We start from the raw sequence: 14,639 nt of genomic DNA on the forward strand, positions 1-14,639 counted from the left end.
CAAGATCCAAACCCAATAGAAATGAGAATTTATCTCTTTCCCTTTTTTTTTCTTTAGGTCTAGAAATGAATTTACTTGAATAAATATTCCTATTCTTGCTTTTTCCACAGAGCAGGAACAGAGCACAGCATTTTCCAAATCATCGTTTAAAAAGAGGTTCTTAATTGTATTTATTGCATATTATATTTATTTATTTAGCTAGAGGAGTTGACATTTACAATGTAAGCCTCTAACAAAAAATTCCCTAGTCTATCAAAGGCATTCATTTGGTGTTTATTATTTTTTCTGTCTTTAAACGAAATCACAAAGGAAAAAAATTGATAGAACTTTGATGAGCATTGGGAATCAAGCGATATGAGGAAAATAAAAGTTTTTTTATAAAGAACAGAATAGTTTAGAAGGACATACTGTGTTTCTAGATATAAAGGCTGAATAATGTAAAACCATTAATTTTTCCAAAATAAATTATAGGCTTAATGTAATTTAAATGGAAATCATAACTCAAAATAAAAAATAATGCTTCTTTGAAAAAACAGAATAAAATAATTTAAAATTAGTAACAAGGAAATCTTAAATAATAAGATGGGGCTCACACTATTAAAACATGTTATAAACTGAAATAAATTTTACAAACAACCTAAGAATTTACGAGGGTAAATAATGTGCCTGGGAAACTATTAAGTGGATGAATTGAGATTTGAACTCAGGCTTATCTTATGCTGGAGCATGTGCTAACTTACGACACTGCCTCCTATAAAGTTCAAATAGTTTAAACACTGTGGTACTAGAGCAAAAATGACACGAAAGATATTAACAAAGGAAAATAACTTCGAAACAGACCCTTTAATGCATGAAAATACATATCATATAATAAAAGAAGCCCTATAAATCAATATGAAGTGTTAGTTCATAAATAGGCAAAGCAATTGGCACTTAACTATTAAAAAAAATACCAATTAGGGGCCAGCTCTGTGGTCTAGTGATTAAGTTCAGTGCACTGCACTTTGGTGGCCCAGGTTTCATTCCTGGGTGTGGACCTACACCATTCGTGGGCAGCCATTCTGTGGCGGTGACCTACATACAAAATAGGGGAAGATTGGCATAGATATTAGCTCAGGGTGAATCTTCCTCAAGCAAAACGAAGAAGATTGGCAACAGATGTTAGCTCAGGGTAAATCTTCCTCAGGAAAAAAAAATCACAAAAACAAATTAAATCTTTACTTATGTGACCGAAAATTATTTTCAAATAGGTTAAATACTTTAACATAAACAAAGTTAATTTGTAAAGGAATCAGAAGAAAATGGAAATTAATAGTCACCAATCTCTGGATGTGAAAGACTGTTCTATCTTGGAAGAATTCCCAGAGAAAAGTAAGTAGATTTAACTACATAAACATTTTAAAATCATGTAAAAAAATACAAAGAACTGAACAGAAAAACATTTACAGTAATTATGCACTAATTCCTTCAATATATAAAGAACTCCTTTGATTCAATAAGAAATAAGCTGGAAAAAGAAATGGATAAACTATGTGAACAGAATAAATCATAATAGTATTCAAATAAATGTTAATTAGAATAACTATGATAGTATATTTCACCCATCAATTAGCAAAGATTTTCTTTATTAGTAATATCCATTGCTGATGGGGATGCAAAATCTGACATTTTATTCTCAAGGATATGTGATTAAGGTTCTTTAAGAGGATGCAACTTTTTCTGCCATAGGGAATCAGGAAATTCATATGGACATAGTAAGGTGCATTTGAACTGGAACACACAGGGTGAAGTAGAAAATTTCTAGGCAGAAAAGGGCCCTGTAGGAAAAAAATAAACTAATTGCAGTAAAAGGCATGATGTCATTAGGAAACAATATGATGTTAACGCAGCTGAGCTTAGAGCTCATGTGAGAAATATTAGGAAATAAGTCTGCAGAGATATGTAGGAGCCAGTTTTTTAAAGAATATTGAACACCAAGCCAAGTAAATTGGACTTTATTCTACGTTCCACAGGAGATTACAAATCTCTACTCCGGTACCTACGTTAATTATGCAGAAAATAAAAGTAAAAACAAGTATTATACTGATAGGCACAATCTGGAAGTCCTCTTCATGGAATGGGAATCAGAGCTGGCTCTTAAATCTTGGACAGTTTGGATAAAGGAAGGACAAGCAGTCTTGGCATTGGGAATGCATATGCAAAAGAAGACCAGAGGGGTGAGGAAAACCCAATTTTGTCCAATGAAACAACTTAACAAAGGAAGTGAATTCATATAATATCTGCTTCTTGCTCTTCCCTCATCCGCCATTTCATAGGCTTGGTCTTTGACCAGGAGATCTGTTTAAGACCAGAGAAGACTCAGGGCATGGTTGGTTTTGATAGCTTCAAAGGACCGTCTTTTACATGCCATTAATTTCGTTTGCCCAGGGTTTTAGGTTAGAACTTCATAAAAGAAAACCTCCAGTTTCTTTGGATCTTGGATAAAATTGTCCATTCCTTCTTGAATATGCACCCAGGGGGTGTTCAGAGTTTGTGCAGAAGCAGGAACTGAATTAGTATCAAGCTGCGCCTTGATCACTCGGAGGTGTTTCTTTTGTTGAATGCCAACATTGTTAAAGTGAAATTTGCTGTGACAAATGAAAATAGAACATTTCCTTAAAAGGTGGATTGTGGAAAGCTTAGTGGCAGTAATGTGTTTATCCAAAAGTGCCTCTGTTATTTGCTTCCACTTTCCTTAAACCTCTCTTCTTTTTTGTCCTCATTGTCAATTTTTGTTGTAGTTCAGCCGCAATGGTAATAGAAGGGAATTTATATTTTATAAGAAAGCCTGTTATAGACATTGATTCATTGATGCATTTAGAGGCCAAGAAGTCTATTTACAGTTCTTTCAAAAGCTGCTTTTGATTTTTTTTAATAGTATGTTTAAGAACCAAAATAATGAGTATTAAAGGAATGGACTTTTATCACTGTGCTTTCTCTGAAAATAAAAGGATCCATTAAATAATTTTCCTTTGTATACTCCTGCATTGCCTCCCTCTGGATCTTACAATGTGAAAAGGAGCCGGTGTCTAGGCGTACAGATTGTATATGATCCTGCTGCGTTTTCCTCTTATATAATCCTTAAGCAACAAGAAAGTAAGGGAGGGAGGAGGAGAGAAAAGTGAGTACAGTGTTTTCTCTCCAGAGGAGGAGGTAATATGATGCAGTGGAAAGAACACTGGACTGTGAGTTTTCTTAGGTTTGTTTTTGTTTTTTTAATCGCTTTGCCTCTTGCCAGCCATGTGACCTTGGGCTGGCCAGCCAGCCTGTCTGGTTCTTAGCCTCCTCGCCTACCACATAGTGCACTGAGGGAGTTGTTTTCTCAGTTCTCAGCTTGTTGCTGATGTAAAGCTGTAACATTTTTTTTCAGATTAATAAATTCTAGAATATGGATAGTTTAATTTCACGTAAAGTATGAATGACAATAGATTACTTTTGGTATACTTGAGAAAATCTCACAGGAATATTGTGGGAAATATATGCCAAGTACAGAATTTTTCCTTTTCTATTTCCTATTAAAGTTCTTATTGATTTATTAGCTCTTGTATTTACATTGCGCACTATGTTCTCATCTTCTGAATTGCAAGTCTGGGCTTGTTTTTTGTTTTTTGGTTTTTTCTTAAGGACAAGTATGAGATTCTGCTTTTCATATTCCTTTGATGTTGGCCTTTATATTTGTGGAGAAGCTTAATATTTGTGAAGAATCAGGCAGCTGATTGTTTCTTCTAGAATTGCAGTCTATTTCCATTTGAATTATGTCAACAGAAGATTTGTCTATATCTTGAATAGGAAAATATTCTTGCCCTGCGACTAAATTTCCTGATTTATCTAAAATAGTATTAATTTGAATGCCTTTGATGTTACTTTGAAACCAATATTTTAAGTAGCAACTATTGTTATTCAATAACTGAGTTACCATGGTAATAAAGAACATTCGCTTGATTTAAGCTTTTCAGAAAAGGAAAATTTATACTGTCTATCTTTCTAGTTGGCTTGACTGTTTTACTATCAGTCTGCCCTTTAATTCTCATTTTTTGAAGTAATTTGTTTTTCTAAGATGTGTGCATATTTCTTTTCCTAAGGAAAATAAAACATCAAATTCTGACAAACCATTAATTTCTTTGAAACCCTAGGAGAACAGCTCTTCTTTCCCTCTTTAAGCAATTTTGTAATTACATTCTGAATCCTTTTTCAAGTAGCTGGAATGGCATTGCAATTATTTTGTTGCTCTGGCGTTTCCCTGTGATAAACAGGGTTGCCCTTGAGAATAAGAGTTTGTTTCATTCAGTGTGTAACAAATAATAGGTACTTAATAAAAGCTTGTTAAATGAATGAATGAATGAATAAAATGTGATTTAATTGATAAAACTTCCTTCTGCTCAAAATGTTAGTCTTAATCCCAATTTTAAATTCTCTGCCATTAAGGATTATTGATAGATAGTAAAATATTAGCAAAATTATTTATTTCATCCAGCCCCATGGATCAGAAGGACTTCTTTTTTGATTTGTTTCACTTTTTTTATAAAACCTCCCTGCTTCTTTTGCTTTTTATTACCAATGTATCCAAGCAAAGTTGGTTGTTCTCTTCTTCTGGACTCTGGGAGTATGCATTCAGCACTTTATTTGTAGTGTACGTATCTTTTGGTAAGACATATGTGTTCCTTAGTGGACCTTTTGCTTATTGACAACCTAACTTAGTGCCTGATTTTTAGTATATGATCCATAAGTGTTTGCTGAAAAAATAATTTTAGATGTGCATATTTTATTTACACATTTAAATAGCACTTCCTAAATGTTATGAGAAAAATTAATTCGCACCTTCTCTTTTAAGCAGCATGTGTGTGTGTGCATGCACGTGCTCACGTTGTGTTTCTGCATAAGGATTGTGTCTTCCTTAGGAGGCAGAGGAGTGGACAGTATTAGAAAAGCTATAATGTAGGGAGTGTGAACGACAAGGAAACTTGAAGACATGTTCTCATGTGTGCGTGATGGTATACATATCTATCTTTTTAAAAATTATTACTTTTAGATAAGTACTGTTATAAATACAAACAGGCTGGCCCTGTGGCACTCTGCTTCAGTGGCCTAGGCTTCACAGGTTTGGATCCCAGGCACAGACCTAGCATACCCCACTCGTCAAGCCACACTGTGTTGACATCCAACATAAAATAGAGGAAGATTGGCACAGCAATAATCTTCCTGACACACACACACACAATGCAAACAAGGTATAGATAAAGTAAAAGTTAATGCCTTTTTTTTTCATCTCAAATCCTTAGACTTATTCATTCTTGACTCTTTGGTGTATATGCTTATAGACTTCCTAGATATATTGTGGATGAAGTTATTCAACACCTTAAAGAGATAGGAATGCTAGAGAAAATTTATTGTGTATGATGGTTTATTGATCTCTTAACTAAATTCCCATGAAGGATTCTTTCACTACTGCTTTGAGAAATAACATTGGTGATAGGCATTCTAGAACCCTTGAAAGGTTCTGTGATGACTGTTTGCAGGCCCAGAATGACAAGTGAGAGAGACCATCCTTGTACGTAGGGGAGATGATGAGGTCCCTCAGAGGCAGGGGCTAAGAGGCAGCTCTTTACTTGATAAAGTCGAGATGGGTGTGGTCACCATAGTGGGGAGCATGGCTGGACAGTGATCAGAATGGATTGACCTGTAGAGATTGTTGATGTTGACTAACTGACCATGGTGTCCTTAGGACTCAAATAGGTGGACGACCTAGTAAAATCTCACTTGATTTGTACAAATGGGAAGAAAACTCTAGGATTGGCAGAGGCATGACCTGAATCATCTCAAAAGAGAGTCACAGCCCTTCATCCAGTTCCTGACTTGAATCAGTTCATAGATTCTGAACCCCTTTAATAGAGGGATGGCCAAGTCCCTTTGAGAAAACACCCTTCCACATGTAAAAAGTTAAACTGTAAAATGATCCTCTTACCCTGCAGCTGTTTGGCAGGGTGGCTGCAGCCACGTGGCAGAGTGACTGTGTGTGGGTGAAAGAGAAATATTCAACTTTTGGGGAGCTAAACAATGACTCTGAAGTGACACTGTTTCCTGAGGAACCAAAGCATTCCCACAGCAGATCAGTAACAGTAAGGACTTATAGAAATGTAATAGAGTTTTGGCTTTAGTCTGTGTTATCATTAGCCCAGTCGGTCCTTGAGTTCACTCTAGTTCCAGAATGTGTGACTGGAATATGTATAGTTAGCCACTGTCAGAATCCCCTTATCTGTATAATCTCCCTTTCTCTCTCTTTTATGTTATATTTTTTTCTTAAGTTACTCTTGATGTTTTGTACATCTCGGTAGAAAGGAACATTTTCCATGTTTTATGGTTAGTCTGAAAATTATTTCTTCATCCATGCCATTGTTTCTTCCTTAACTCCAATAGTTAGACCCCATTCTTTTGTATTTGTATAAAAATTGTTAAAGTGTATGTGTTCAAAGACCTCACCCTCAGCCCCTACCTCACTATCCAGAACATGGTCTTTACCAGCTTACTTTCATCCCTGTAATTCCCTTTCTAAAGAGAAGAATGTCTTTTGGAACTGTTACTGGATTTTTGTGATACAGTCAAGGAAATAGGTCAAACATCACTACGTAGAGAAGTGAGAAAGAGGAATTTTCACTGGAAGGGATTGAGTTTCCTTAAAAGAAGAAGAAGAAAGCAAAGGGAATTGTATGTAGAGAGGAAAGATAGGAGAGAAAAAGAGAAATGAAACAGATTCCTATCTTTCCTAACTTGATGATACAGCTGGAGACTCTTGGGGATAAAACCTGCCTCGCGGTAGAGAATGTTGAGATAGACAATTAGTGGAAGGAGCGTATGAGAGAGTTGAAGATGTTTGTAGTCACTTAGAATGTACTCTCCCCTCATTCCTACCCACCTTCCCCTGTATTAATGATTTGCCTTTCAGCAATACCAGAACATTAAAATTGCTTTATTATTTAATCTTTTGATGAATAGGCAGTCTTTAACCTGACACTAGGCACAGAGACCAGGCTGTCTGGATCCCAGTCATTGTCAAGTCACTTTTTATTTCATTCATTGATAACCCACTGCTATTTATGTGTTAAATTCTCATCATTGGACATAGTTTTCATGAGTTAGTGAATAACTTTTGAAGTAGATGCAGATTCATCATCAACACAGTTGAGTGTTTTTGTGTGTTCAGTGAAATCATTGTGACCTCCAGGGTGGATGGCAAATATTGACATTTTGTTCAAGTTATATGTTCATCACCAACTTTCTTGAAGAGGAAAAGTAAATTTAGTGTTTACTTTTTTATTAATTATTATCTTTTTTAGATTATTACTATTGAAGTGATTTATCACACTTCATAATACTAAGGGATAAAACCACTCTAATAAGGGTGTTCAGGCTACTCTATACACTTTAGGGTAGAGTGAGTGTTTAATATCTATTTCCTATACATTTTTTATATCAACCTAAATTTTACCTTTCTGCATTTCCCACTGACACTATCACCTGAAAGCCTGATGGCTGTGTGCATCTCCTGGACTGCAGCATGGGGCAGGGGGCAACTGGCTAGTAGACCACATAGCCTGCAGGGTCACTTGTTTATTTCTCCCACCATCAGCCAAGACTGGACAGTGTTACTTGTCTCAAGGTACGTGTATCTGAGAACACTTCATTTTAGCAATGAGCATCTGTATTTGCAACAAGGTGTCAGTTATGTTACCTCTGGAGAGCGCTAGATCAGGAACGATTTATTGTGACTTCACTAAACACGCATGCATCTCACCCAATAGTAGCCAAACATGGCAGTAACTCTAAGTACAAAGTGGAAGTTTATGTAGCTCATCTGTTGCAGGTTGGTTTTGCCAGAAACTGACTCTGAGAAGTAATTTGTGAATCTAAAATGCTTATTAGGGATCAACACCTGTGAAGGGAAGAGGAAGGAAGTGAGATTGGGTGGAGGAAGTTGAACCATCAAGCAGGCTCTATGAAGCCTCAGTCAAACTGGTGGGAAGCTCTGGAGCAAGGATTACCCATTAGAGTTGCCTGTGTACAGCTGGAATATCCCTGCCTTGTTCAGTCACAGGATCTGAGCTGTTCTGGGAAAAGCCATTTCCCCTGCACCTGAGGCGGATCCCATGTAACTGACAGCTGGAGGCTACTTGCTGACTGCACTCTTCTCAGCTGGACAACAAGAACTTCACTGAAACAGAATTTGGCGAGGGAGGTGCCTCTCTATATCAACCACAGCACTCCCAGCATATTTTATTAGTAAAATTTAATTACTGAAAAAAAATTCTCAGATGACTACTGCGTTGACCAGGATGCTAACAAGTATAAACCAGAACTGTCCCAGGCAAACCAAGATATACGGCCACCCTTCCTATGAGTGGCTTTGGCAAGATTCCGTTCCTGTCCTTAAGCATATGTTCTTTAAGGGATTCAAAATGGAAAGGTGGCTTAAAGATCACTGAACTCATCTGACTCATTTGTCAGTTGAGAAAAGGAATTAAGAACAGAAGCAGAAGTAGGCGGAGGACTTAGACTTTCTGACAACCAATTTGATGTCTTTTCTATTATCATCTTTTGCTTCTAAGTACTACAAGCTGTATAAGGAAAGATGGGTCTTCGGTATACCCTTTATCATGTATACTCACAACACTGTATTATGAGATAATCTCCAGTTTTTCTTGTAAAATAATATAAATATTATGATGTAATTACTTACTGATTTTGTTTTAAAACTAAGTTATGGGGGTAGTGTCTATTTCCTTACAACATTTATTCTGTAATTCCCAATATTACATTAGATTATACTAGTTATTTTTAAAACTCAGGTTAAATCTTTAATGAGTCTGTGTAACGTCCCTTAAGGATTTTGTTTCAGTCCTTTTGAAAAAGAAATTAAAACTGGCAAATCGAGTATAACATGAACATTAAGAGAACGAGGACAAAATCTGTTATCTATTAATAAAAATGCCAAGAACTTCTTTCCAGAGTTTTTTTAGAGCAATATTGTCTCCCTGTAGAGATGTTTGATTTTCTTTCCTTGCCCATGATAATCTAATACTCAAAGTAGTTAAAATATTGATTTCCATAGTAGGCAAAGGGAAGGAAGGGGGATTATATGGAAGAAAACAATGGCTTGGAGTTGGTAAAACTTTGGCAGAGGCCCTCCAGCAAACAGGTATTTCTCAGGTTCTTGTTGAAGACACTGATTTGGTGGCTATGATCACGTCTCTAGATGGAAAGGACTTCTAGGCTATACAAGAATGGCATAATCAGCATCATCTTTTCATTTCTTTTCTATCTTTAAGTTTTTTCTCCCTTCCTTTTTTTTTTTTTTTTTTACAGTGGCAAGGAGAATATTTTATTTTCTTCTCATCCCAGGAATATATTTGCATACTGGTTTTTTTTTGTTGTTATTCAAATCCGACATTTGCCTCATTATGCATATGGGGGAGGATTACAGATCGGCTATTTTCCACAAAAGGCAAAATAAAGAACTTCAGTCACAGTAATTGTACAGAAAAGTTTGAATTAGAATTGGAAAGACTATTTTATTTTTCTCATCTTTGTTTTTAAATAATTAAGTATAGTGTCTCACAATTGATTGTTCAAAGAGCCCAAATTAATATGCTTGTGTGCAGTATGTCACCTGGGTCTAGTGGCCTCAGAATCTTTTTGTTGATTGAATAGGAGAAAGGAAGAGTGGGTGAAAGTCTCCAAAAGCTTGTGTTAATTAAGATATATCCCCTGCTGATAGAAAATCATGTTCAGACATTATCACATCATTAGTCTGCTCATCAAAATATCACTTTGCAGAAAATCCTCTGGTTCTTTTCAGTGGCCTTAATGAAATTGTTTTAAGAAGTACTGTGAAAGGGCTGAGCTCTAGGATTTGGATAACTGCCATTTTCTTAAGAAATAGACTTTGGGTCTATGAAGAAAGTAGATCATCTGGTGTGACATTTTGCTGGAAGAGAAAGAAGTATTATTTTAAAATGTTTGCTACTTAACAAAGGAAACATCAATTTATTTTGATCTTTTTCCCACCATCAGATAAAGAATGGGATGCTAATTAAATAGTTGATAGGCAGAAATCTGGAGACTAAAGAAGGACTAATGTAAGAATTATAAACAATTTTTCATTTACTTGGATTTTTCTAGCATATTTTTTATCATTTATTTTTGTTCTCATAAAGAAAAAATAAGCAATCATTATACCTTTATGGGGTAAAGTTAATTGTTCACATTAGGAATTTATGAATATAATGATAAAGATAGAAAATTTTCAAAAGACAGTTTTAAGGTACTGTGTGTATTTTCTGTTTGTATATATGTGAACTTTTTATTTTGATGGTCATGATAGCTGCTCAACGATCTTCATGGTCACATGGTATCCCTTGTATTTCTAATATTCAGATGAAAGGATGCTCCAAATATGGGAATATTAGTTATAGATGTCGTAGTTTGGGTAGTTTTATAAGTGGTCTCTTATGCTACTTTTGCTCTGTATGTGTGAGTGTGTGTGTGTGTGTGTGTGTGTGTGTGGTGGTGGTGTTGTTTTTGTGCTTTTTTGTTTGTTTTATCAATATAATGTCATCTCTAGAGATTTTCTTCCAGATTTACAATCAAATGTCCTTTGTGATTATATAAGCAGGGAAAAACCTATAGCTGTATTATATTATGGTTGTTTCCATTAAGAATTTTGATCTTTCTTTGCATTTAAATCAGTTTGAGAATCACTCGGTAAAGCTTTAATTTATATTTTTAGCACCCAAGGATATATCATATTCAATATAGCTATTTGATTGAACAGTTCTTTACTTGATGTCTAAAGTTCATGTTTGCTGTTGGATTTTGGCTTTATTTTTCAAGACTCATTTTAGGAAAGGGATACATGAAGGGGGAAAAAAGAAAAAGGAGAAATACTGCAAATCATTCATTTAATGGGACTATGCAAATTGGGAAGTAAACTGAAAAACAAGGGTTATATCATCAGAAACATTTACTAGTCATTTCATTGAAATAAACTTAATTTTGTGGACTAAAAATAGCAGTATATCAGTCAATAATATAGTTTTTAAAATTATGAAATCAAGTTAAAGAGTAAGTGTACTTAGAGAAGAAAAATGAATTGGATCTTGGATCTCTGGATTCTGGAGTACCACCACTTCTGTTTTGGGATTGTCTTAGTTCCTCCCCACATGTGTTATGAGAACTGTCAGAGTGGTGAAAACAAAAAGCAGAGTGGAGGTCAGTAAAATATCTGATTCAATATGTTTTAATAAATATGAAAATAAAATCCACATCCTGTTTCTTAGCCATACTTTGTAACCACTCTGCTCACAATGTTTAACATCTAGCTATTCAGTAACTGGGAAGTGGCGATTGTCATCAACTGTAGATTTTCACTATTTTGTGGCAATCACTCACCTCCAGTTAGTGATGGATTTACTGCAGCCTTCAGTTTCAGCTTGCTCTCTGTCTCAGCCTGAGGGTGTGACTCTGTCAAGGCTGGAGTCCAGGTCCTCTTGCTTTTCATGGTTAATAGATGACCAGTTGGGCTCTTCTAATGGGTGTTATGATTAACCTGGGCTAACAGTTTTCTGTATCCAATAAAAATAGAAATTGGAAATATTCTTTCAGCTAATATTTATCTAGCACCTTAATATGTATCAGATAATGTTCCCTATCCTGGTGGCACAATACCCATCTACTAGAAGGAGAGGGAAGGGTGAATAGACAAATATATATAACAATAAAGAAGTAGTGTGATAAATTCTGTGAGAGCGTAAGCACAGAGTATGCTAGAAGTACACAGTCAGGCCATCAATTCCAGAATTGGCAAGGAGAGAGAAAGAAAGAAGAAGCCTTCCCATAGGGATAACTCTAGAGGTAATGTCTATCTAGTCCTGGAAATATGGGATCAGTATTAGAGTGATAGATTACTCCATGCAATGCAGATGGCTATGCAGTAAAACTACGTCTAAGATAGAACTGAGGATTCTTCCTTCCTCTACACTTCTTTTTTTTTTTCGTTTCCTTCCTCCCTCCCTCCTTGTCTCCTTTTCTCTCTCCCTCCCTCCCTCTTTCCTTCGTTATGAATTCATAAGCACAGAATTTTATTAATCAGATTTTTGGTTCGTGGCCTACTGTCATCATTGGATGATTCCTGGCCGTCCTTCCTTCATACATTCACTCATTTGATGATGCTATAATTAATACATATGAAATATTAACAGTTACTTACACCTACCTTTCTGCTTTTCTTCTATTTTATCCCCTTACCCCTCCTGAAAAGTAACCATTATCCTAAATTGTGTATATCATTTTTTTCCCATTGGTTTGCTTTGTGTCATATGTAACATACCTAAATAATACATGGCTTGGTTGTTGTTTAGCTCAACAAAAGACGATATCCTTCTATGTGTAATCTGCTGGTGGTTTTTCACTCAACATCGTACTAATATGATTCTCTATGTTTTTATTGGTAACTGAGTTCATTAAATTTCACTTCAATTAATATTCCGTTGTGTGAATATACCACAAATTGTCCATTTTCCTGTTGATGGGCAATTGAGTTGTTTCCATTTATGTTGATATGAACCGTGCTGTTAGGAACATCCTTTTCCTTGCTGCCTAAGACATATGTGAAAGTTTCTGCAGAGTGTATACCTAGGAATGGAAATATTGGCTCATAGTATATGCAGAAGTTAAACTTAAAAGATAACGTCATATTGTTTGCCAAAGCTATTATATCAACTCACATTCCCACTAGAAATATATAAGGGCTTATGTTGGTACACATCCTCTCTAACAATTGGTCTTGTGAGATTAATTTCTGTCAATTGAATACCACATAATGTGAATGCTATCTAATGATGTGTGGTTTTAATTTGCATTTCCCAGGTTACTAATGAGATTGTGCATTTCTTGGTATATTTATTGGTCATATGTGTTTCCTCTGACATTTCAATTATAAGATTTTATTAGTCTATAATAATGAATACTTGCCATTTTTAAATATGCAGTTGTTATGACGTCTGAATCATAAAAAGATATATAGTCATTAAAGTGAAATAAAGGCATTTTAGTAGTATATAAAATGGCGGGTAAATTTCTAATAAAGGATGTGCAGTCAAAATAGTTAATAAATTGAAAGAATAGGAAATAATTCTATTTTGAAATCATTTTATGACTTATTTTTTCACAGCTTGATGTTTGTTTTTCTCTTGACAGAACGATTTCGAGATTTACTACTTCCTCCATCTGATCAAGACTCCGAGATTCTGCCCTTCATTCAATCTAGACATTATCCCAAGTAAGCAATAGGAGTTCACTAGGTATTGAGAAGGGAATGGGCATAGTGATGGGAGAGATTTGGGAGGGCAGAGACAAAATGTTTTCTTTCTTAGGATTTCTGAAAAAGCCAGAATAACCTAACCTATCTAGGGCATCTCCTGCAATACATTATGTCAGGCTTTTCATAGCTGGGTCAGAGGAAAACACTTGCTTGCATGTGCAACCCAGCTGTGGCGGGGGAGCTGTTGCGGAGTGCAGACCATAAGTGATCTGCATCAGTGTCTGGCTGTGCTTGTTTTTGCTTGATGCTGTATCAACAGGGACCGATATTTTGTGGGTGATCCCTCCTCTGGTTTCCTGTTTTCTATTTTTTAAATGCCAGAATTTATTCATATTCTAACAAGTGGTTTTCAAAATAACCACACGATAGATATGATTTTAACAATTTCTATCTACTCCTCTTTACCATCTTGATAACTGTGGGAAGGACAATCTTCTGACCCTTCCTTAAATGGGGAAGACATTTTCTTAGATGCCTTAAGTGTACTTATAGGTTGAAGCAATGCACCTTCATCTTCCCAGAGAATAAGGAAATAGCAGATTTCTATTAGGCGTCCTCTTCCCTAAAAGCTGATGTATGCTGGCATCTTGACCCTTCTTGTAGAAGCTTGGAGTACCCTCTATTTTCTGAGTGTCTGACTGTCTTTACAAACTGGTAGGCAACAGGCTAAAGAATGAATAAGCTAATATCTGAAATAGAAAAGGAAGTTCACCAAGTTAAAGAATTTGAACTTGGTTTATACATATTTCATCAAAACTAACCACAATGCTAAATGACTCATTCTTCATTGGTTTGGCAGTTTATTCACAAATTCACTGAACTTCACTTTCTGGGATAATTATTTTCCCCTAATACTTAGCTTTAAAAATATTTACTTAATTCTGACAACAAAAATAAATATATAATCCTAATTATCTGTTCATTGTTTCAGATATTAATCTAGGTTTAATTTCTAGATGTAATCTTCCAATCTCCTGACAACACACATGGGGACATACATGTGTCCAGACAGCCTGCATGGGTACATTACTCTTCATGTACATGTTGACAGGGAGCATGGAGATGCCTGAAGCGACTGATGCATGTCTATCAGTATTTTCGCCCACAGCTGCTGTTGTGGCCAATGAATACCACATTGCAGAGGCCAATGATGCTTACTTTTCTGCCTCTTAGGCCTGCTGTCTGCCTGACACCTTTGCTGTAAGAGGTGACTTCCAGTGGTTTCTCA

General features: G+C 35.7%; 1 protein-coding gene across 9 annotated transcripts in view; it reads left to right on the plus strand.

Annotated features, from left to right (window-relative positions):
• Positions 1-14,639, plus strand: part of NOX4 (NADPH oxidase 4) — a 151,982-nt gene that overhangs the window by 91,733 nt on the left and 45,610 nt on the right. For all 9 annotated transcript variants that reach the window (XM_070490467.1, XM_070490472.1, XM_070490469.1 and 6 more), the window contains one exon: positions 13,288-13,369. In XM_070490467.1, coding sequence (XP_070346568.1) covers positions 13,288-13,369 — 82 coding nt within the window. The remainder of the gene's footprint in view (positions 1-13,287; positions 13,370-14,639) is intronic.

The sequence above is a fragment of the Equus asinus genome, chromosome 20 (assembly GCF_041296235.1).
Source record: "Equus asinus isolate D_3611 breed Donkey chromosome 20, EquAss-T2T_v2, whole genome shotgun sequence".
NCBI classification, from domain to species: Eukaryota; Metazoa; Chordata; class Mammalia; order Perissodactyla; family Equidae; genus Equus; species Equus asinus.